Genomic DNA, 21,990 nt, shown 5'->3' on the forward strand with positions numbered 1-21,990 from the left:
CCTCCCAAAGTGCTGGGATTACAAGCTTGAGCCACCGCGCCCGGCCCCAGTTTTTTTTAGAGTGTTTATCATGAAGAAATGTTGAATTTTATCAAGCACTTTTTCAGCATTAACTGAAATGATCTTATGACTTTTATCCTTTATTATGTTGATATGATGTATCACTTTGGTTGATTTGTATATTTTGAACCATGCTTGCATCCCAGGGATAAATCCCATTTGTCATGATGAATGATCTCTCCAGTATATTGTTGAATTCAGCTTTCTAGTATCTTGTTGAGGATTTTTGCATCAATATTCATCAGATATATTGGCCTGTTGTCTTCTTTTTTTTTGGAGGCAGAGTCTCACTCTGTCACACAGGCTGGAATGCATCTGTCGTGATCTGGGCTCACTGCAACCTTCACCTCCCAGGTTCAAGTGATTGTCATGCTTCAGCCTCCTGAGTAGGTGGGATTACAGGCACCTACCACCATGCCCAGCTAAGTTTTGTATTTTCAGTAGAGACGGGGTTTCACCATATTGGCCAGGCTGCTCTTGAACTCCTGACTTCATGTAATCCACCTGCTCCAGCCTCCCAAAGTGCTGGGATTGCAGGTGTGAGCCACCGCTCCCAGTCTTTCTTATTTTGATGCATCTTTGTCTGCTTTTGGTATCAGGGTAATACTGGCCTTGTGGAATGAGTTTGGAAGTATTCCCTCATCTTCTTCTGCTTTTTGGAATAGTTTTAAGCAGGAGTGGTATTTGTTCTTCTTTAAATGTTTAGTAGAATTCAGCAGGGAAGCTATCGAGTCTCAGTATATATATTGGCTATATATGCTGGATGAATATAACTTAAAATTGTTATAGCCTCTTGCTGAATTGATCCCTTTGTCATTATATAGTGACATTCTTTGTCTCTTCTTATCGTTTTTGTCTTCTTATCGTTTTTGTCTTGCAGTCTATTTTATCTGATACAAGGGTAGCTAATCCTGCTCTTTTTTGGTTTCTACTGGAATGGAATACATTTTTCCATTCCTTCATTTTCAGACTAATGGGAGACGACTGTTTCTTATAGGCAACAGATCGATGGGTCTTGTGTTTTTTGTTTCGTTTTGTTTTTGTTTTTACTTTTATTTATTTATTTATTTATTTATTTATTTTTGAGGTGGAGTCTTGCTCCATTACCAGGCTGGAGTGCAGTGGCATGATCTCAGCTCATTGCAACCTCCGTCTTCCGGGTTCAAGTGACTTTCCTGCCTCAGCCTCCTGAGTAGCTGGGACTACAGGTGTGCACCACTAGGCCCACCTAATTTTTGTATTTTTAGTAGAGATCGGGTTTCACCATGTTGGCCAGGATTGGCTTCATCTCTTGACCCTGTGATCCACCTGCCTCAGCCCCCCAATGTGCTGGGATTACAGGCGTGAGCCACCGTACCTGGCCAAGTCTTGTTTTTTCATCCATTCAGCCATTCTGTCTTTTGATTAAAAAGTTTAATCTGCTGACATTCAATGTTATTATTGACAAGCAAGGACTTACTCTTGCCATTTTGTTAATTGTTTTCCGGTTGTTTTGTAGTCTTCTCTTCCTTCTTGCCTCCCTGTCTTCCATTAGTGAAGGTAATTTTCTCTGGTGATATAATTTAGTTTCATGTTTCTTATTTTTTGTGTATCCATTGTATTTTTTTGGTTTGAGGTTACCATGAGGCTTGCAAATACTATCTTATAACCCATTATTTTAAGCTTATAAAATAACACTGTTTGCATAAACAAAAAAGTAATAAGAAAACTAATACAAACTCTACAACTTAGTCTCATTTCTTTTTAACTATTTGTTATTTCTATTTATATCTTATTATAACATTTATGTCTTGAAAAGTTGTTGTAGTTAATGTTTTTGATTGGCTCATAGTTTAATCTCTCTACTTAGAATAAGAGTAGTTTATACAGCCTAGTTAGTGTTATAACATTCTCTATTTTTCTGTGTATTTACTATTACCAGTGAGGTTTACACCTTCAGGTAGTTACTTATTGCTCATTAATGTCCTTGTCTTTCTGACTGAAGTACTCCCTTTAGCATTTCTTCTAGCACAGGTCTGGTGTTGATGAAATCCCTCAGCTTTTGCTTGTGTGGAAAAGTCTTTATTTCTCCTTCACTTTGAAGGATATTTTCACTGAATATATTGTTCTAGGGTAAATGTTTTGTTTCCCTCAGCATTTTCAATACATCATGCCACTATCTCCTGGCCTGAGACATTTCTGTTAAAAAGTCTGCTGCCAGCTGTATTGTAACTCCATTGTATATTATTGGTTTCTTTTCTCTTGCTGCTTTTAAGATCCTTTCTTTATCCTTGATCTTTGGGAGTGTGATTATTAAATGCCTTGAGGTAGTCTTCTTTGAGTTAAATCTGCTTGGCATTTTATAACTTTCTTGTACTTGGATATTGATATCTTTCTGTAGGTTTGGGAAGTTCTGTTACTATCCCTTTGAATAAACTTTCTAACCGCCCCCTCTCTACACCTCCTCTTTAAGGCCAATATCACTTAGATTTGCCCTTTGGATGCTATTTTCTAGATTCTGTAGGCATGCTTCACTGTTTTTTATTCTTTCCTATGTCTCCTCTGTGTATTTTGAAATAGCCTGCCTTCAAGCTCATTAATTCTTTCTTCTGCTTCATCAATTCTGCAATTAAAAGACTCTAATACATTCTTCAGTATGCCAATTACATTCTTTGGTTCCAGAATTTCTGCTTGATTATTTTAAATTATTTCTATGTCTTTGTTAAACTTATCTAACAGAGTTATGATTTTTTTCTCTGTGTTATCTTAAATTTCTTTGAGTTTCCTCACCACAGCTGTTTTGATTTCTCTGTCTGAAAGGTCACATATTTGTTTCTCCAGGATTGGCCTCTGGTGTCTTATTGAGTTCATTTGGTGAGGTCATGTTTTCCTGGATAGTGCTGATGGTAGCAGATGTCCTTTGGTGTCTAGGCATTGAAGAGTTAGGTATTTATCGTAGTTTTCACTGTCAGGGCTTATTTGTATCTATGTTTCTGGAGAAGGCTTTCCAGATATTGGAAAGAACTTGGCTATTGTGATCTAAGTTGTATCTGCTTTAGGGGGCACCCCAAGCCTCCTAAACTCCATAGTTCTTGCAGACTCATGTGGTACTGCCTTAATGGTCTTAGACAACATCCAGGATAATTCTCTGGGTTACCAAAAAGAGAGTCTTGTTCTATTCCCTTAATTTCTCCCAAACAAACAGAGTCTTCCTCTCTGTTCTGACTCACCGTGACACAAACACCCCTGTGGCCACCACTACTATAACTGCATTAGGTCGGATGTGAAGCCAGCACAGCACTGGGTCTTGCCCAAAACGTGCTGTAACCACTCCCTAGCTATTGCATAAATTTGCTGAAGCCCTGGGGCTCTGCGATCATCACATGGTAAAAACAGCCAGGCCTGTGTCCTTCCCTTCAGGATGGCAAGTTCTCCCAGGCTCCGGGTGAGTCCAAAGGTGCTGGGAATCAGGGCCTAGATCAAAAACTTATAATTCTACCTGGTGTTTTATTGTGCTATGGCTGAGCTGGTTGAGCTGTCACTCAAACCACAAGATGTAGTCCTCCCCACTCTTTCCACCCCTCTCCAAAAGCAGAGGAGCATCAATCTATGGCTACCAAACTCAAACACAGGCCATGGGGGGTACTGCCAGACTACCACCAAGGTTCTCCTAAGGCCCAAAGGCTTTTAAATCAGCTTGAGGTGAATCCTCTTGTTCCTTTATTGGGGGGGGGTCGGGGGGGACAGAGTCTCACCCTGTCACCCAGGCTGGAATGAAATGGCACAATCTCGGCTCACTGCAACCTCCGCCTCCTGGGTTCAAACAATTCTCCTGCCTCAGCCTCCCAAGTAGCTGGGATTACAGGTTCCCGCCACCACACCCAGCTGATTTTCATATTTTTAGTAGAGACAGGGTTTCACCATCTTGGCCAGGTTGGTCTCGAACTCCTGACCTCGTGATCCACCCGCCTTGGCCTCGCAAAGCGCTTCTTAGAAAAGTACAAAATAGCTTTATGCATTATAAAAATAATCAAACTTACCCTTCTACAAATACTCGAAGAAGAACATCCATGAGAAAAAATAAGGCAATAGCTAGAGAAATAGAACGATACTCCAAAGGAATATAAACGTTGCTATCAGTGAAAATTAGGTCAGCAAAGATCAGAGCCACATCCAATAAGATCAGGAAAACTCCAAATATTCTACAATAAATAAATAAATAAATAAATAACAGCAAAGATAAAGGGGCTTGTGTCCCTATAGTTATAATATATTTAGGCCAATGATCGGGTACGAAAATGTTATTATTTAGTATTAAACTGCCCAGTGGCAGGAAAAACTGTAATGTTATAGAATCTCAGAAACATCACTGTTTTCATCCAATAGAAGCAGTTCTTAATAAATAAAATTCCCACCAAACCACTTCACAAGATGTTATCATGCCTTTTTATAGTAGAAACATCACACTAACACCTCAAGAGAGAAAAGTAAAACTGAATTAAAATTACCTGTCTCTGTTTGTAAACTCTTCTTAAAATTTGAGAATTTCATAAGAAGTTTATACCCATTTCTCATAAAAAATAAAATCTTATCAATCTTGATAATTCTTAAGAATTTATTAATAAAAACCAAATGAAAGCATGAGTAACATACGTTCTTAAAAGACCACGTTTTTTGTCAGTGACATTTTCAACAAGTACATGACTACATATTTATGGACGATTCTAGTACAGTGATGGGTACATGAGAAAGAATTCAATTCCATACGTATTTATAGTACTGAACTCTAAAGTACCTCCTGAAACTTGCTGTTACATATTCTAAATACATTCCCATAAATTGTTTACATTATTTGCCTAATCTATGAAGATGAATTCATCTTCAAAGTACTTTTCAAAAAGTTGCAGCTCAAGTTAAAATATCATTAATTCATAAGGAGACAATTATATTGTGTAAATCTATATCATATTGAATAAATCTATATCATAGTATGAAATCTTACTCTTATGTAGAGAAGAGTCTAAGTAACTTGTTTCCAGAATTAAAGAGTAATTCTGGATGTATAAGGTACTTAATAAAACACGTTATTTATAATTATAGAATTTTAACACTCGATTTTCATTAACTTTACTTGTGCAGATGGAAGAAAAATAATATTAATATGTTACTATTAATCTTAGGCAAAAGCCATTTCTCTGCAAGTCTTAAAGTCGAGCTTAAACCAAACTTCCATGATAAATTAGTTTACATTAGATGGGGCACATAGCTACTTAGCAACTGATGAACAGGAAATGCTTTTTGGTTTTGTTTTTTATTTCGGTCTTTCTCATTGAAATACTAAGTACATATATATACATCTCGCTCTGTCACCCGGGCTGCAGTGCAATAGCATGATCTCGGCTCACTGCAATCTCCGCCTCCCAGATTCAAGCGATTCTTCCACCTAGGCCTCCCGAGTAGCTGGGATTACAGGCACCCGCCATCATGCCCGGCTAATTTTTGTATTTTTAATAGAGACGGGGTTTCACCATGTTAGCCAGGCTGGTCTTGAACTCCTGATTTCAGGTGATCTGCCTGTCTCAGCCTCCCAGAGTGCTGGGTTTACAGGCGTGAGCTACTGCACCCGGCCAAGTCTCAGATATATTTAATATGTGGTGTTTTTTATGCATTAAGTCTCAGCTATATTTTATACATGGTGTTTTCTATGTCTCACATACCCAATTGCAAAGGATGATACAATTGAATGAACAATTTTCTTAATCTTGTTGCTGCAAAAAAAAGCAAAAATAAAATTAATCAGGTTTCTTCTAACCTATATCATAAATTTAACCAAACAACAAAGGCCTTTATAAATATAATGTTAAAAGACAATTATTCAGAAGTTATATAACAAAATGCTTTTTAATAAAAACTAAAATGTTATCCTTTCTGTTCCCTCAGTATTTTACTTTCCTATCCAGAATATATGTGAATAAGACAGTAAACTTTGGATGTTTCGTAACGTTTCCATTGCATGCAAAGCCCCAACTCCAACTTTATGGCAATACTAAACTTAAACTTGTGGTCATCAACTCGAGGAATATAGCATGAAAACAGAAAAGAGTGGTAGAAGAGAACTGTATTTTAATGCCAGCCTGGGCAAGTCATCAAACTTTGGCCAGATCTCAGTTTCCACAGCAATAAAGTAAGGTATTTCAAGGATGAGCATAGGGAGTAAATGATGCTCTTGTCATCTCTTTGAGACTAGACACCTAGTGAACAGATACACATTAGTGAGAGCTGCATTTGAGGTTGCATATGATCTGCAGAAGTAAGACATTTCAGTAAGATATACTTCAAAGGAGAAACACCCAAAAGACTGGGCTCCTTCCATTAATCCAAGAAAGGAGAACCTGCTTGATGGAGCCTCCAGTAATGCCTCATTTTACCTTATGGCTGAAGACAAGGTAGCTAATCAGGAACAATTTTTTGTCCTTACTGAAGCCTCCTATTTTGGAGGCTCTTTAGGAGGAGAAGCCTCTGACATAGCAGCATCAGTAGGAAAACCCTTCAGGAAGTTTCTATCATACTGAAGCCTCCAACACAGGACTCAAATTTCACCGTGAGAGGCATGAATCCTAAAACAATGCTCCCAGTCTGTGCCTAAGACTGGAGAACAAAGAGGACAGATACTGAGGAGAACTGGGGCACTGCCAAAATTGGCCTTTGACATGAACAGACATTTCTCAAAAGAAGACATACATGTGGCCAAGAAGCATACGGAAAATAGCTCAATATCACAGATTAGAGAAATGCAAATCAAAACCACATGAGATGCCATTTCATACCAGACAATAGTCAGAATGGCTATTATTAAAGAGTCAAAAAATAACAGATGCTGGCTAGGTTGCAGAAAAAAGGGAACACTTATACAATGTTGGTGGGAGTGTGAATTAGTTCAACCATTGTAAAAAGCAGTGTGGGGATACCTCGAAGAGCTAAAAGCAGAACTATTTGACTGAGCAATCCCATTACCTAGTATATACCCAGAGGAATAGAAATCATTCTACTGTAAAGACATATGCATGTAAATGTTCACTGCAGCACTGTTTACAATAGTAAAGACATGGAATCAACACAAGTACCCATCAATGACAGATTGGATAAAGCAAATGTGGTACATATACACCCTGGAATACTATGCAGCCGTAAAAAAGAATGAGATCAGCTGGGCACGGTGGCTCACACCTGTAATCCCAGCACTTTGGAAGGCTGAGGTGGGCAGATCACGAGGTCAGGAGATAGAGACCACGCTGGCTAACACAGTGAAACCCTGTCTCTACTAAAAATACAAAATAAATTAGCCGGGTGTGGTGGCAGGCACCTGTAGTCCCAGCGACTTGGGAGGCTGAGGCAGGAGAATGGCATGAATGCGGGAGGCAGAGCTTGCAGTGAGCTGAGATTGTGCCACTGCACTCCAGCCTGGGTGACAGAGCGAGACTCTGACTCAAAAAAAAAAAGAAAAAAAAAAAAAGAGAATGAGATCATGTCTCTTCTGGGAACGTGGATGGAGCTAGAGGCAACTATCCTTAGCAAACTAGTGCCGAAAGTGAAAATCAAACACTGAATGTTCTCATCTGTAAGTGGTAGCTAAATGATAAGGATGTAAGAACACAAGGAGGGAAACAAACACTGGGGTCTACTGAAGCAGGGAGGGTAGGAGGAGAGAGACAAGCAAAAAAGATCACTATTTGGGTACTGAGCTTAATACCTGGGTGATGAAATAATAGGTAAAACAAACCTCCCTGACATGTGTTTACCTATGTAACAAACTTTCACATGTACCTCCAAACCTAAAATAAAAGTTAAAAAAACAAAACTGGTCTTTGACAAATGATGTTAACCTGAGATAAAGGAAATCCTCAATCCTTCTAAACTTCCCCTCCTCCACCTGGACCCACTACCTCTCCCCAGGCTTAGAAAGTTAAGGCTGATGTAGACAGAGGATCAATTGGCCAAATGGGGCGAATTCTTTCCTGAAGTTGCCATTCTCTTACAAGAACCTCTGATCCCACACAGCCTACTGGATCTCTGGGTATCAAGGAAATGTCATCAATCTGAATTCACTTGACAATATGACCATACAGAACCAAGCTTGACAGATCATGAAGGCATGAAGGAGCAGCTTGGGTAGTTGTAGCCCCTTCAATCTGTTTCAGTGTCCCCTGAAACTATACCAAGTAAACATACAATTGAGACTTTTTTGGTTTAAAAAGTGTATTATGTAAATGCAGCTTCAAGCGGTTACGTGCAGAGTTTGCAGGGAAATAGCTATGACTCAATAAATCTGTATCCAGGAAAAGTACCATTCACATTTGAGAGCAACAGACAGACACTCCAACATGCAACAACTCAAAGCATAGCCTCTATGTACCTTTCCTAAAAACAATTACTCAAAGTGCTTGAGTCAGCTGAGCAATGAATCAAAATGAAGAACATAGAAATAAGGAAGATGACTTATAGAGAAAAGATGGTAAATAATATAAACTCAGAAGTAAGTCTAAATAAATCTGGTAATGTAGCATAAAAATGTAGTACGTGAAAATGTAAATAAATGATTGTAAAAGTAAAGACAATATAAAATTACCAATAATAGTATTGATTTAAATTTTCGGCATTATTACACTAGGATTCAAGGTTTGGAAGAAGATAGAAGTAAAGGCAGATTGTATTTCCTATCTTTTACAAGTACAAGTCCAGTTTTATTCTTGATATTGATGGAGAAAAATGGTATAATTATGTTTTCTAAATATTTAAATATAAACATTGATAGACTAGAAATAGGCTTCTGACTTGCATATCAGTAAAAAATGAAAGGGATAAAAACAAATCAATTACTAGCAAATTTAAAAAGAAAATATCAAAGTATTTTTCATAAAGAAAAAGTAAGATAATAAAGCCAAACATACCAGAAATCATAAATACAGACATATTACTCTCATCTTCCATATTGAGAAATACTCTCAGATAACTTTAAAATTAAAGGCAATACATGCTATACACAAGAGACAAAAACTAAATTGAAATGACAGTTTAAAAATAAAGAGATAGAGGCTGGGCGCAGTGGCTCACGCCTGTAATCCCAGCACTTTGGGAGGCCGAGGTGGGTGGATCACGAGGTCAAGAGATCGAGACCATCCTAGCCGACATGGTGAAACCCCATCTCTACTAAAAATACCAAAAATTAGCTGGGCATGGTGGTGTACACCTGTAGTCCCAGCTATGTGGGAGGCTGAGTCAGAAGAATGGCTTGAACCCGGGAGGTGGAGGTTGCAGTGAGCCAAGATCACGCCAGTGCACTCCAGCCTGGCCACAGAGTCAGATTCCATCTCAGAAAAAAAAATGAGAAAAAGATATCAGATACTAAACTTAAAACACTGAAAGTTCCAATATTAATATCAAAGTTGAATTCAAAGCACAAATATTAACTATGACCATGACTTATTTTTTATCAATAGAAGGTGGAAGCTACATGACACTTTTTGCGGGAAGTCAGGGACCCTGAACGGAGGGACCAGCTGAAGCCGCGGCAGAAGAACATAAATTGTGACGATTTCATGGACATTTATTAGTTCCCCAAATTAGTACTTTTATAATTTCTTACACCTGTCTTTACTGTAATCTCTGAACATAAATTGTGAAGATTTCATGGACACTTATCACTTCCCCAATCAATACTCTTGTGTTTTCCTATGCCTGTCTTTACTTTAATCTCTTAATCCTGTCATCTTCTTCATAAACTGAGGAGGATGAATGTTGCCTCAGGACCCTGTGATTGTGTCAACTGCACAAACTGTTTGTACAGCATGTGTGTTTGAACAATATGAAATCTGGGCATCTTAAAAAAAGAACAGGATAACACCAATGTTCAGGGAACAAGAAAGGTAACTTTGAACTGGCCGCTGGTGAGCTAGACAAAACAGAGCTATATTTCTCCTCTTTCAAAAGCAAATTGGAGAAATATTGCTGAATTCTTTTTCTCAGCAAGGAACACCCCTGAGAAAGAGAATGCGCCCTTAAGGTAGCCTTATAGATGGCCCCTTTTAAGGCGTGCTGTCTTTTGTGGTTGAAGCCCAAGGGATGAAATAAGCCCCCGTCTCCTGTAGTGCTCCCAGGCTTATTAGGAGGAGGAAAATTCCCGCCTAATACATTTTGGTCAGACAGGTTGTCTGCTCTCAAACCCTGTTTCCTGATAAGATGTTATCAACGACAATGCGTGCCCGAAACTTCATTAGCAATTTTAATTTCGCCTCATCCAGTAGTCCTGTCATCCTGCCCTGCCTCCATTTGCTTTGTGATATTTTATTACCTTATGAAGTATGTGATCTCTGTGACCCACACCCTATTTGTGCACTCCCTCCTCTTTTGAAAATCGCTAATAAAAACTTGCTGGTTTTACGGCTTGGGGAACATCACGGATCCTGCCGATATGTGATGTCTCCCCCGGACACCCAGCTTTAAATTTCTCTCTCTTGTGCTCTTTCCCTTTATTTCTCAACCCAGCCGAGACACTGAGGAAATAGAAAAGAACCCACGTTAAACATCGGGAGCGGGTTCTCCCAATAGACACTAACAAGACCATTTTTAATGAAATGGGATTTGTATTGAGGGCAGGTGCTATCTCTCCCACAGGACACATTTATCTCTGGTACAGACTGGCAGTATATAGAGATGGCCATGATGCAAAGCACTGAAAACACTGTACTGACTCTCTGGTCTTCCTGCTCTCACTCTAGATCACTAAAACAGGGTAAGCACAATACAGGGGGATGACATTTTGATGCTGTGAAAACTATTCCTCACACAGGAGAAAAGTAAATTTCCACACGTTATACCTTAAGACAAAGTAAATTCAGGGCAGCTATTTTATTTAAATGAAGAAAATAAATTCAAAACAGAAATCTTGGTGAATATATTTAAAATCTTGGGGTAAAGAAGGTCATAGTTAATATTTGTGCTTTGAATTCAACTTTGGATTTTTTTTCTGAGAATAACATTAAAGGCATGAATCACAAAGAAAAGAACAGGTACATTGGATTATATGAAGATTAAACACTTTTATATAGTGAAAAGCAAGACAACCTAGGAGAAATTACTTGTATTACATAAAATAGAAAAAGGATCAACAGATTTAACTTTTCAGTCTGAAGACAGAAAAGCACCCCAATTTTAATTGGGCAAAGGTAGTTTGGAAATGATGAAATATTAACTGAAAAAAGCATAAATGAAGGTATGTCAAGGAATGTGCATTAGAACAAACATATTTACTAATATCAAAGAAATCAATGATGGCTAGCAGTAAGTATTGGAGGAGAGAAATGTACACTTTTGCATCTTGATGTTCAAGCACATACCAATATCAATAGCGTCACAAGCATTCCCTTTGATACAGGATTTCCACTTCTGAGAATTTGTAATAAACAAATAACCAACAATATGCAAAGATTTAGCCTCAAATATATTCATTTTTTTGTAACAGTAAAAACTTGTAAAAAACGTAATTGTTCAGCAATATCTATTAAATGAATTATGACACATCTACACCACGCAGTATTACACAACTATTACAAATAATGTTGTAAGTGCACATGAATATACATTAAAAAGAAAACATAGACATGATGCCATTAAGTAATAAAGTTATTTACAAAACAATATAAGTATGGTCTCGTATCTGTAAACATAAAAATGTATAGGCTTAAAGAACTTAGAAGTTCATGTATCAAAGTTTAAGAATGACTAAATGTGGATAGGTTTGTTGATTGTATTTTCTGATTTTCCTTTCATAAACTCTTATGTTGTTTTCAGTTCTTGGCACAAAACCTATTTACAGAGCTACAGAATTTTCAAAGTGTTTTTGCATGTTATTTTAGTTTTATTACTAATTTTTTACAGTACAATATCCACTACATAGAAAGCATTATAACCAGTTTACATTTGAATAATCTAAAAGTTAAACAGGTTTAGTGACTTGTTGAGTATCAGGTGAATGAATACATGATGTCAAAGCCAAGCACTGATTCTAGCTTTTACTCTAAATCCAAGATCATCCCCCTGGTATGAAACACCAGTGATTCTCACAGGGACTACTGCCAATTCCTCCTACGTCTATGCAATGAGACTTTGTAACTTAAACATAAAACAAAACAAAAACCTGCTTTATTTTGTTTGGAGTGGGGAAAGAAAAAGGAAATGCTTGCCTTGCTCAGTCTGTCTAGTTTTCCCTCAGCCCTGGGCAGCTCCATTACAGAAAATGTATAGCTAGTATGCAGACACACAGTTTAGTTAAGTGGTGCCGTGAATTCTTCATTGATGGCCCATGATAAAAATTTCTAGAAAATGAAAACTCAGGGTAATTTGAAGAACTATTTGTATTGCCCTCTGTTTCCCATGTAATCTTTGTTTAGACACCAACAGCTTACAACCATGATGAGTTAACTTCCTCTATGGCAGTACTTCCTCTCCAACATTGACACAAGCTGGTGAATGGTTACACAACTGGGCAAGAAAGCAGCAGATGAAAAATCTCCTGAATATGTCTGCAGTTCAGGCACAAGCCAGTTTAAGAATGTATTGTCTCATTACAGTGAGTACATGGTAAAATGCCTTCAGGTCAGTGCAATAGGAAGTACTCAGTACTCTAGTGAGATTAGAAACAGAGAAGAATAAAATCCCCATGAGCATAAAGAGGTCTTTAGTCAGCAAAACATGTTTGCTTTTGCTATCAATACCATTTGCTCATAGGTGAAATCTACAAAACTGGGAATCACACATGATCCAGTACAAATGAGAAAGGTTCGCTATTTATGAGTAAGTAGCATTCTGCATTCCTGTTTTCTTTTAAAATAAAAAAACTTCTCATGAAGTTAATTTCTTCTAAGGATATCTTTTACATTTTCAAGCTAGAAGAACATTTATTCCTGAATGGATGGATGTTTTTTTTTTCCAAAATAATACTTGTCTAAGTATTCAATTGGAATAAATATGGTGTACTCTCCCACCCATGCATTTTGATATCCTTCCATAGTTTCCCTTTTTCCTTCTCGCCTCAGCGTAAGCCCTGTTTAACTAAAGAAAAGAGATCCATCAATGGCTCCCTCCTTTCAGACTTCAAACTGACTTACTCATATGAAGCGACATATTCAGCATTTTCATAATCTTCAAACCTGGAAAGTCGTTCTGACACACTTTAGCCACCAAAAAAATGCAAAAATATATCATTAGATATTTGCTACACAAAACAGTGATGAAGAATTTATTTGAATAACAAGAATTCCATGAATCTAAAGGATATAGTAAACACGACTTAGCTCACTGGAAGACCTAACATTTAAGAAGGAAAATTACAATCATTAACCAGAAACTCTGTTCTCATGGATACTCCCAACACTGAATTTTGCATATTTTTCTCTTCTTTTCTCTCTCTCTCTCTTTCTATACATGTATATAAAGATATATAAAAGAATACATATAGTTATAGAATACATAAATGTGTATAGACATATCGCAAAGACATTGTGGGTTTCATTCTAGACCATGCAATAAAGCAAAAACTGCATCAAGTGACTCACACAAATGTTTTAGTTTCCCTATGCATATAAAAGTTATGATTATACTACACTGTAGTCTGTTAAGTGTGCAATGGCATTATGTCTAAAAAAATTATGTACATACCTTAATGTAAAACTACTTTATTGGTTTAAAATATGCTAATGATCACCTGAGCCTTTAGCAAATCATAATCTTTTTGCTGGTGGAGGGCGTTGCCTCCATGTTGATGGCTGCTGGCAGATCAGAGTCATGGTTGCCAATGGTTGGGGTGGCTGAGGCAATTTCTTAAAATAAGACAACAACGAACTTCACTGTATCAAATGACTCTTCCTTTCACAAGTGATTTCTCTGTAACATGTGATGCCATTTGATAGCATTTTATCCACAGTAGAACTGTTTTCAAAATTGGAGTGAATCCTCTCAAACCCTACCACTACTTTATCAACTATACTTTATTTATATAGAATGAGTTAGGAAGACTTTCCTCTGCTTTAATTTTTTGCAATAGTGTAAGAATTGATATTAGTTTTTTTTTTTTTTTCTTTTTTTTTTTTTTTTTTGAGACGGAGTCTCGAGCTGTCGCCCAGGCTGGAGTGCAGTGGCGCGATCTGGGCTCACTGCAAGCTCCGCCTCCCGGGTTCACGCCATTCTCCTGCCTCAGCCTCCTGAGTAGCTGGGACTACAGGCGCCCACCACCGCGCCCGGCTAATTTTTTGTATTTTTAGTAGAGACGGGGTTTCACTGTGGTCTCGATCTCCTGACCTTGTGATCCGCCCGCCTCGGCCTCCCAAAGTGCTGGGATTACAGGCGTGAGCCACCGCGCCCGGCCAATATTAGTTTATTTTTTAAACTAGGTAGAATTAAGCGTTGAAGTCATCAGATCCTGGACTTTGTTGAAAGTCTTTTTGTTACTGATTCAACCTCATTACTTCTTTTTGGTCTGTTCAGGTTTTCGATTTCTTCTTGGTTTAGTCTCAGTAGGTTGTATGGGTCGAGGATTTTATCCACTTCCTCTAGGTTTTCAAATTTATTGTAGAGTTGTTCATAACAGTGTCTAATAATCCTTTTGATTTCTGTCATATCTGTTGTGAGGTCTCTTTTCTTGTTTCTGATTTTATTTATATGGGTCTTCTCTTTTTCTTAGTCTAGCTGACAGTTTGTTGATATTATTAAACCTGCTTTTTGTTGTTAACCTTTTGTAAATCTTGCCTCAATTTTCTTTATTTCTGTTTGGTCTTTATTATTCATTTCCTTTTAATAATTTGGGATTTGGTTTGTTCTTACCATAGTAGTTTCTTGAGGTAGAATTGTTAGGTAGTTTATTGGAAATTTTTCTAGTTTTTTCATCCAGGTGTTTATTGCTATGAACATGCTTCCTAACCTTCAAAGTTATTATTGGTAGGTGAGGAATTACTTCTGACATTTTATTGTTTTCTGGTTGTTTTGTATGTTTTGTTCCTTCTGCCTCTCTGTTTACTTTTGTAGTTGGGTAGTTGTCTGTAGTGATAAGGTTTCATCCCTTTCTCTTTCTCTTTTATGTATTGACTCTACCAGCAACGTTTAAAGTTTTACATGTTTTTATGATGGTGGTTATCATCTTTTTACTTCCAGAAGTAAGACTCCCTTGGGCATTTCTTGTAAGGCTGGTCTAGTGGTGATGAATTATCTTGCTTTTTGTTTATCTGTGACAGATTTTATGTCTTCTTCATTTGTAAAGGATAGCTGCATGGGTATAATATTCTCGGTTGAAAGATTTTTTGTTTCTTTCAGAACTTTGAATATATCATCTCATTCTTTTCCAGTCTAAGGTTTCTGCAGGGAAATCAGCTGTTTGTCTAATGGGAATTCCATTGTAAGTGTTTTCCTCCTTTTCTCTTGCTATCTTAAAAAATCTTTGTCACAGCTGTTTGCCTGCTTGGAAGCATGCACTCCAGGAGTGGCCTGAAGGGCTGTTTCCCATGCCTGGTATGTGGGTACACAGCTGCTCATCTGGCCTGAGGCCAGTCTGCTGGGGGAAACCCATGGGCCAAATATAGAGCTGCATGGCTGCTACGCTGGACTGAAGGCATCTTTGGCAGGGCTGGCCAACAGCCGGTGTTTCTCAGGCCTGGGATACAGTCAAAAAACTTCTCAGCTGTCCTGGAAGTGTGTCTGCTGGGGGTGGTCCATAGGGCTATTCTAGCTCAGGATGTGGGCACACTGCTGCTCAGCTGGCCTGGGTGGTGCCTGCCAGGGGAAGCCCAGGGGGCTGCTTCTATGACCTAGGATGTGGGCACAAGGCTGCTCAGCTGGCCTAGGGGCATGTCTTCTGGGAGTAGCCCATGGGGCTCTTTCTCCGGTCCAGGACATGGGCATTCATGGCTGATTGGCTGGTCTGGAGGTGCATCTGCTGGGAATGGGTACAGGAATGTTTCTCAGGCTCGTGAAAGGTTGCACAACTGCTTAGTTGGCCTGGGAGCGTTTCTGTGGGGGGTGACCTACAGGGCTGTTCCTCAAACTGGGACATAGTATGTGGCTGCTTAGTTGGCCTGAGGGTATGCTGGCCACAGTAAGCTCCCAGGGTTGTTTCTCAGCCCTGAGACTCAGGCACACACAGCTACTTGTTTCTCAGGTCTGAGACACAGGTTCAAGGCCCACTCAGTGGTGTGCCTGCTGGGGGCAGCCTGTGGGACTGTTTCTCAGGCCCTTATTAAAGGCAGAGGGCTGCTGGGCAGGTCAGGAGCATGCCTGTGGTGGATGAGGCCTGCAGGGCTGTTTCTCAGGTCCTGAGCATAGACTCATACTCACCCTGTTGACCTTGGAGTATATCAGCTGCTCAGAGGCTTAGGGGACTCTCCCACTTGAGAGAGGGCATGTAGTGGTTTGGCTAGCTCAAGGGTGAGCTCACCCTGGATGGGACTGCAGATTATTCCTCTGTCTGAAAGTGTAGTGGTGGGGGTTGATTTCCCTGCTCTTCTGGACTTGAGTTACCGCCAATCCTGGGACCAACCTCCACACAGCTGGGGTTGTGGCTTTAACCCACCCATGTGGGTTTGGTATACTGAAGGTAAAGCTCCAGTGCTGGAGAGGCACAGTGGCTACTGGCCTCCAGAGGAGGGCACACTCACGAGATGACTCTGGTCTCAAGCTGGTGATGTGTTGCTGCAGCTTAGGTCTCTGGGGGTGGGAAGCCTTCACCTTGTACTCCTAGTCCAGGACATGCAACTGTGTAAATTCTTGGCAGTACTCCACCCTGGCCTCAGGGCTTGCAAATACTGTGAGATGTTCCTTAAGACTCTGCGTTTGTGATGGCAGTGGGGCTGGTGGGGATCTTCTCCTTACCTTCACCCTGCAATGAGAAGTCCTTCCTGTCTCTGGGCCAATTCAAACCAGGTGGGGGAGAAGGGGCTGCAGAGGCTGAGTGCTTCCATGCTGTGGGGGCCTTCCAGTCAGTACAGGTGTGTCTCTACTCCTTTGCTGCACTCCAGGACTATTCCTTTGACACTCTAATCAGACCTTAGATGCGTATTTGTTGCCTAGGTTTTTTCTTGTAGGGGAGATGAGCATAAGGCATCTCTAGTCACCCATCTTGCTTCATTTAGCATAATTCGTAAGAGCCCTAGGATTTTCAGAACACTCAATGATCACTGGCCTCAACTTAGTCACCAGCTTCATTAGCCCCTAAAAAAGAATCAGCCTGTGCTTTGAAGCTTTGAAACCATGCATTGACTTCTCCTCTCTAAATATAAAAGTCCTAGATGGCATCTTCTTCCAGAAAAGGGTATCTTTACTGTTGTCTAGTGTGGCCACCTTCATCAGCTGTCTCAGCTACATCTTCTGGATAACTTGCTGCTGCGGGATAACAGCACTTGCTGTTTCACCTTGCACTTTTATGTTATGGAGATGGCTTCTTTCCTTAAACCTCATGAACCAACCTGTTAGCTTCAAGCTTTTCTTCTGCAACTTACTTACCTCTCAGCCATCGCTGAATTGTAGAGAGAGAGGGCCTTGTCCTGGATTAGGCTTTGGCTTAAGGAAATGCTATGGCTGGTTTGATCTTCTATCCAGACTACTAAAACCTTCTCCATATTAGCAATCAGACTGTTTTGCTTCCTCATCATTTGTACATTCACTGGAGTAGCAGTCTTAATTTTCTTCAAGACTATATATATACATATATAAATATACATATATACACATATATACATATATACACACATATATACACATATATACGTGTGTGTATATATATATATATTTTGCATTCACAACTTGTCTGACTGGTGCAGAAGTCTAGCCTTCCTCACAATCATTTTGAGTTTTTAGTTTGTAGTGAGAGGCTTGTGACTCTTCCTTTCACTAGGGACACTTAGAAATCCTCATAGACTTATTAAATGACCTACTTTCAATATTGTTGTATCTCAGGAAATAAGGAGGCCCAAGAAGAGGGAGAGAGATGGGGGATGTCTCCTCTGTGGAGCAGTCAAAAAACACATGACATTGATTAAGGTAGTTGTCCTATAGGGCATGGTTCATGTTCATGTTGACCCCAAAGACTTACAATAGTAACATCAAAGATCACTGATCACAGATCATAACAGATAGGTTAACAACAAGAAAAATAGGCTGGGTGCGGTGGCTCACACCTGTAATCCCAGCAGTTTGGGAGGCCAAGTTGGGCGGATCACAAGGTCAGGAGTTTGAGACCAGCCTGAGGAACACGGTGAAACCCCGTCTCTACTAAGAATATAAAAATTAGCCGGGCGTGGTGGCGGGCGCCTGTAATCCCAGCTACTCAGGAGGCTCAGGCAGGAGAATTGCTTGAACCTGGGAGGCAGAGGTTGCAGTGAGCTGAGATCGCACCACTGCACGCCAGCCTGGGTGTCAGAGTGAGAGTCTGTCTCAAAAATAAAAAAAGTTTAAGATATTGCAAGAATTCCCAAATGTGACACAGAGACACAAAGTGAGCACATGCTGTTAGAAAAATGAAACCAAGAGACTTGCGTGATGCAAGGTTGCTACAAACCTTCAGTTTCTAAAAAACTAGTATCTGAGGGGCAATAAAGCACAATAAGGTATACATGTATACACATACACATATGTGTACATATATACTATATATGTATACATACATGCTAAACTATATATACATGCATGTCTATATGCTAAAGTATATATATTAAAAAGACTACTAATGTTATTAATTGGGGTCAGTGCTATAGAATATATCTATATAGATACATATATGTACATAAAGATATGTATATATCTATATATGCACATATATACATATAGATATATGTATATAGGTATGTTCATACATATACACACATACATGTATGTAGGTATCTATATATACTAAATATATATATGAAGGATACACCTATTTATACACACACACACACATATTCACGTGTGTGTGTGTGTGTGTGTGTGTGTGTGTGTGTGTAGATAAATCCTTTAGCAATGACCTAGATTAATAACATTAGTAGTCTTCAATGACACCACCATTGAAAGGTGACTTATATCAGATATATCAAAGTGGTGAAAGACTACTGATGTCATTTTATCTGCACCAGTGCTAAGGATTAAAAATGTCCATGCCAGATCAAGCGACTTCAGAGACTTACTTTTCTGGTTGAAGTTATGTACAATTGCTCTACTACATTTATAAACTGGTTGAACTCTGAAAATGTATATGTCAATTAATTATTTGGAATCTAGTATTAATATATCATTTTTCTCCCTAAAAGAAAGCCTTATATCATGTAAAAAAGCTCTTGGGCCTTAACAAACAGTCCAGTGAATCAACATTTAAGTGCACTTCTTTATTACTTCATTTGTGAGTGAATCTTACCAATCTCAATTATCTCCCTCTCTTCTTTCTCTCCATATATTAATGACTCTACCACATATTACTCTTTTTAGTTCAATGGCGTAATAGCTAAAGCATTAAAAATGAATGTAGCAAGACTCCACGTCTTCCTAGACTTATTTTTCTGATACAAATTAGCAATAATTACTCTACAATTTATAATCTAGTTACCCTAAAAATTGACATGTTAATCAGTTATTTATTTCAAACCTGGTATTCAACTTTTCTCTAGAAATGAGGTTTCAAATGTTTGTAATGAAATTCTTAGGCCTGTGAAAAAAACTTAATGAATCAAGTTCATATAAATTTCTTTACTCCTAACCCTAATCCCCAAGTTACCATTTCTGGCAAAATTTACAGAAGTTCAACTTCAGTTTGTAAATACCCACCTTGCTTACCCTTGTAATTTTCTGCTTTCTCAAGTTCAGATACCACCAATAACTCTTCACCAATCATGGATGTCTTTTCTGCCCCTCAGATACGATTAAGTAACTGCAGACCTAAGGCAGGGGCTCCATCCAATCTGATGGTGGATTTGCCTTTGGGAAAGTAACCTCATGTGGTAACAGAGGAAGAGACCAAGGTTCTACTAGCTTTGTTCTTTTCTGTTGACAGTTCCTCAGCTCCCTGCCCACTGTTACCTCCCCCATGCTAAGAATAGGACTGTCTCCTCTCTTGCCTCACTCATATTTTCCTAAGGTTTTTGGCTGCTGCTAAGTAAGAGTGACCAATGCAATAGGAATAAGAAGCATTGCTCTTATGACATGTTCCTTTTTTATCCAACTAGATCCAAAAAGGATAGAAAGGTCACTGCAGATACTACAGTAATTAGACTTTAGAAAACAGTGTCTAAGACACCCTGTGTTGTTATGGATGCTCCAGACAATGAACTAGGCAAATCTGAATCTCTCTTCTCTACATGTATGCTTTTGTGTGAGTGTGTGTCTATGTGTATATTTACATATATATGTTTACATCCAGCTTTTAATTTATTTAGACCTCACTTTTTGTTGAAGGATGCTTCATGAGTTATTGTCATTTCACTGAAGGCAGTGCTAATGGAGTAAAAAGGTACACAGACATATAAACACCACATGATTTTCTCTTTTATTGACACTATTAGCAAAAACATCTTTTGCACCAAAAGGAGTAGCTTTTCCATAAAAATAAAATATCAAATATACACATAAGTAATGCGTGAGGGTATGCAAATCCTACCATATAACTCCAGTAAGTAAATTCCAACAATTAACAGACTCATTTTTCAATGGCCAATTAATTAAACAATGATGATATACAAATTAAACCTATCTACATATTAGAAATACATTTTAATTCACCCATGCCTCCACTGTACTATAAAATGAATAAAGCCGGGCGCAGTGGCTCATGCCTGTAATCCCAGCACTTTGGGAGGCCGAGGCGGGCAGATCACGAGGTCAGGAGATCGAGACCATCCTGGTTTACACGGTGAAACCCCGTCTCTACTAAAAAGAAATGCAAAAAATTAGCCGGGTGTGGCGGCGGGCGCCTGTAGTCCCAGCTACTTGGGAGGCTGAGGCAGCAGAATGGCATGAACCCGGGAGGCAGAGCTTGCAGTGAGCTGAGATCGCACCACTGCACTCCAGCCTGGGCGACTGAGTGAGACTCCGTCTCAAAAAAAAAAAAAATGAATAGAGAAAATTTTTATTTACAGGCTTAAGAAATCAATACTACATATTCAACTCATGTACTACTGCTTAATGAGCAATTACAGAATTCACACCTTGATGTTTCCTTGCAAAAGAAGTGGTAATACATAACACAAAGAACCTCTTTAAAAATTAGTCACTGATTAAACACAAACTTCTTATAGCTTCTGGAACATCTAATTAATTTTTTAAATTTTCTTGAGCATTACACTATAATTAACTTGCATCAGGTTTCATTTTTCATGATTTATTTCCAGTAGAAGTCTGAACATGCCTATGAAAACCATCCATCAGGTCCTTCCTTTCACCCATCATACTAGTCTTTCCTGTCCATGAGACAGAGGCAAGTAGCTGTGGGCCTGAGGGAAGGCTGCATCCAGTGAGTTGGTGCGTTTGGGGTTGGGTCTGGGCACCAACCTCACATGTTGACAGAGGTCTGGACAGTGAGGGACAAGTCCTGTTCCATTAGCTCCATTCCTTTCTGCCCAGGGCTCCACTGCTCCTTGTCTGCTGCTCTGTCCTCCATGTTGCAAATAGGATTCTCGCCTCCCTTGGGGCCACTCTGGTAGGCTCTCGAACTCAGGAACTCTGAGTCCCTTAAAAAACTGCTTACTAAGAACTAAGGGTGATGAATACACTAACAGGAAGAAGCAACCTTCTATGACTTGCTCCTCTTTATATAACTCCATCAAAAAAGGATGCAAAGTTACCTACAAATGCTACAATGAGAAGAACTGGAAACCCACTAAGAACACTCTGTATGGCCATCTAGGCTCCTGAGAGAAAATTCCACAAATGTCCATCTGTCTCCTTGTT

At 39.1% G+C, this 21,990-nt stretch overlaps 1 protein-coding gene across 1 annotated transcript in view; it reads right to left on the reverse strand.

Annotated features, from left to right (window-relative positions):
• Positions 1-21,990, reverse strand: part of LOC112610708 (phosphatidylinositol 3,4,5-trisphosphate 3-phosphatase TPTE2-like) — an 83,362-nt gene that overhangs the window by 32,297 nt on the left and 29,075 nt on the right. The window contains exons 10-12 of the mRNA XM_025364101.1: positions 13,203-13,265; positions 5,757-5,807; positions 4,080-4,241 (exon numbers count right to left, since the gene is read on the reverse strand). Of these exons, the coding sequence (XP_025219886.1) occupies positions 4,080-4,241; positions 5,757-5,807; positions 13,203-13,265 (276 nt within the window). The remainder of the gene's footprint in view (positions 1-4,079; positions 4,242-5,756; positions 5,808-13,202; positions 13,266-21,990) is intronic.

The sequence above is a fragment of the Theropithecus gelada genome, chromosome 17 (assembly GCF_003255815.1).
Source record: "Theropithecus gelada isolate Dixy chromosome 17, Tgel_1.0, whole genome shotgun sequence".
In the NCBI taxonomy this organism is placed as follows: Eukaryota; Metazoa; Chordata; class Mammalia; order Primates; family Cercopithecidae; genus Theropithecus; species Theropithecus gelada.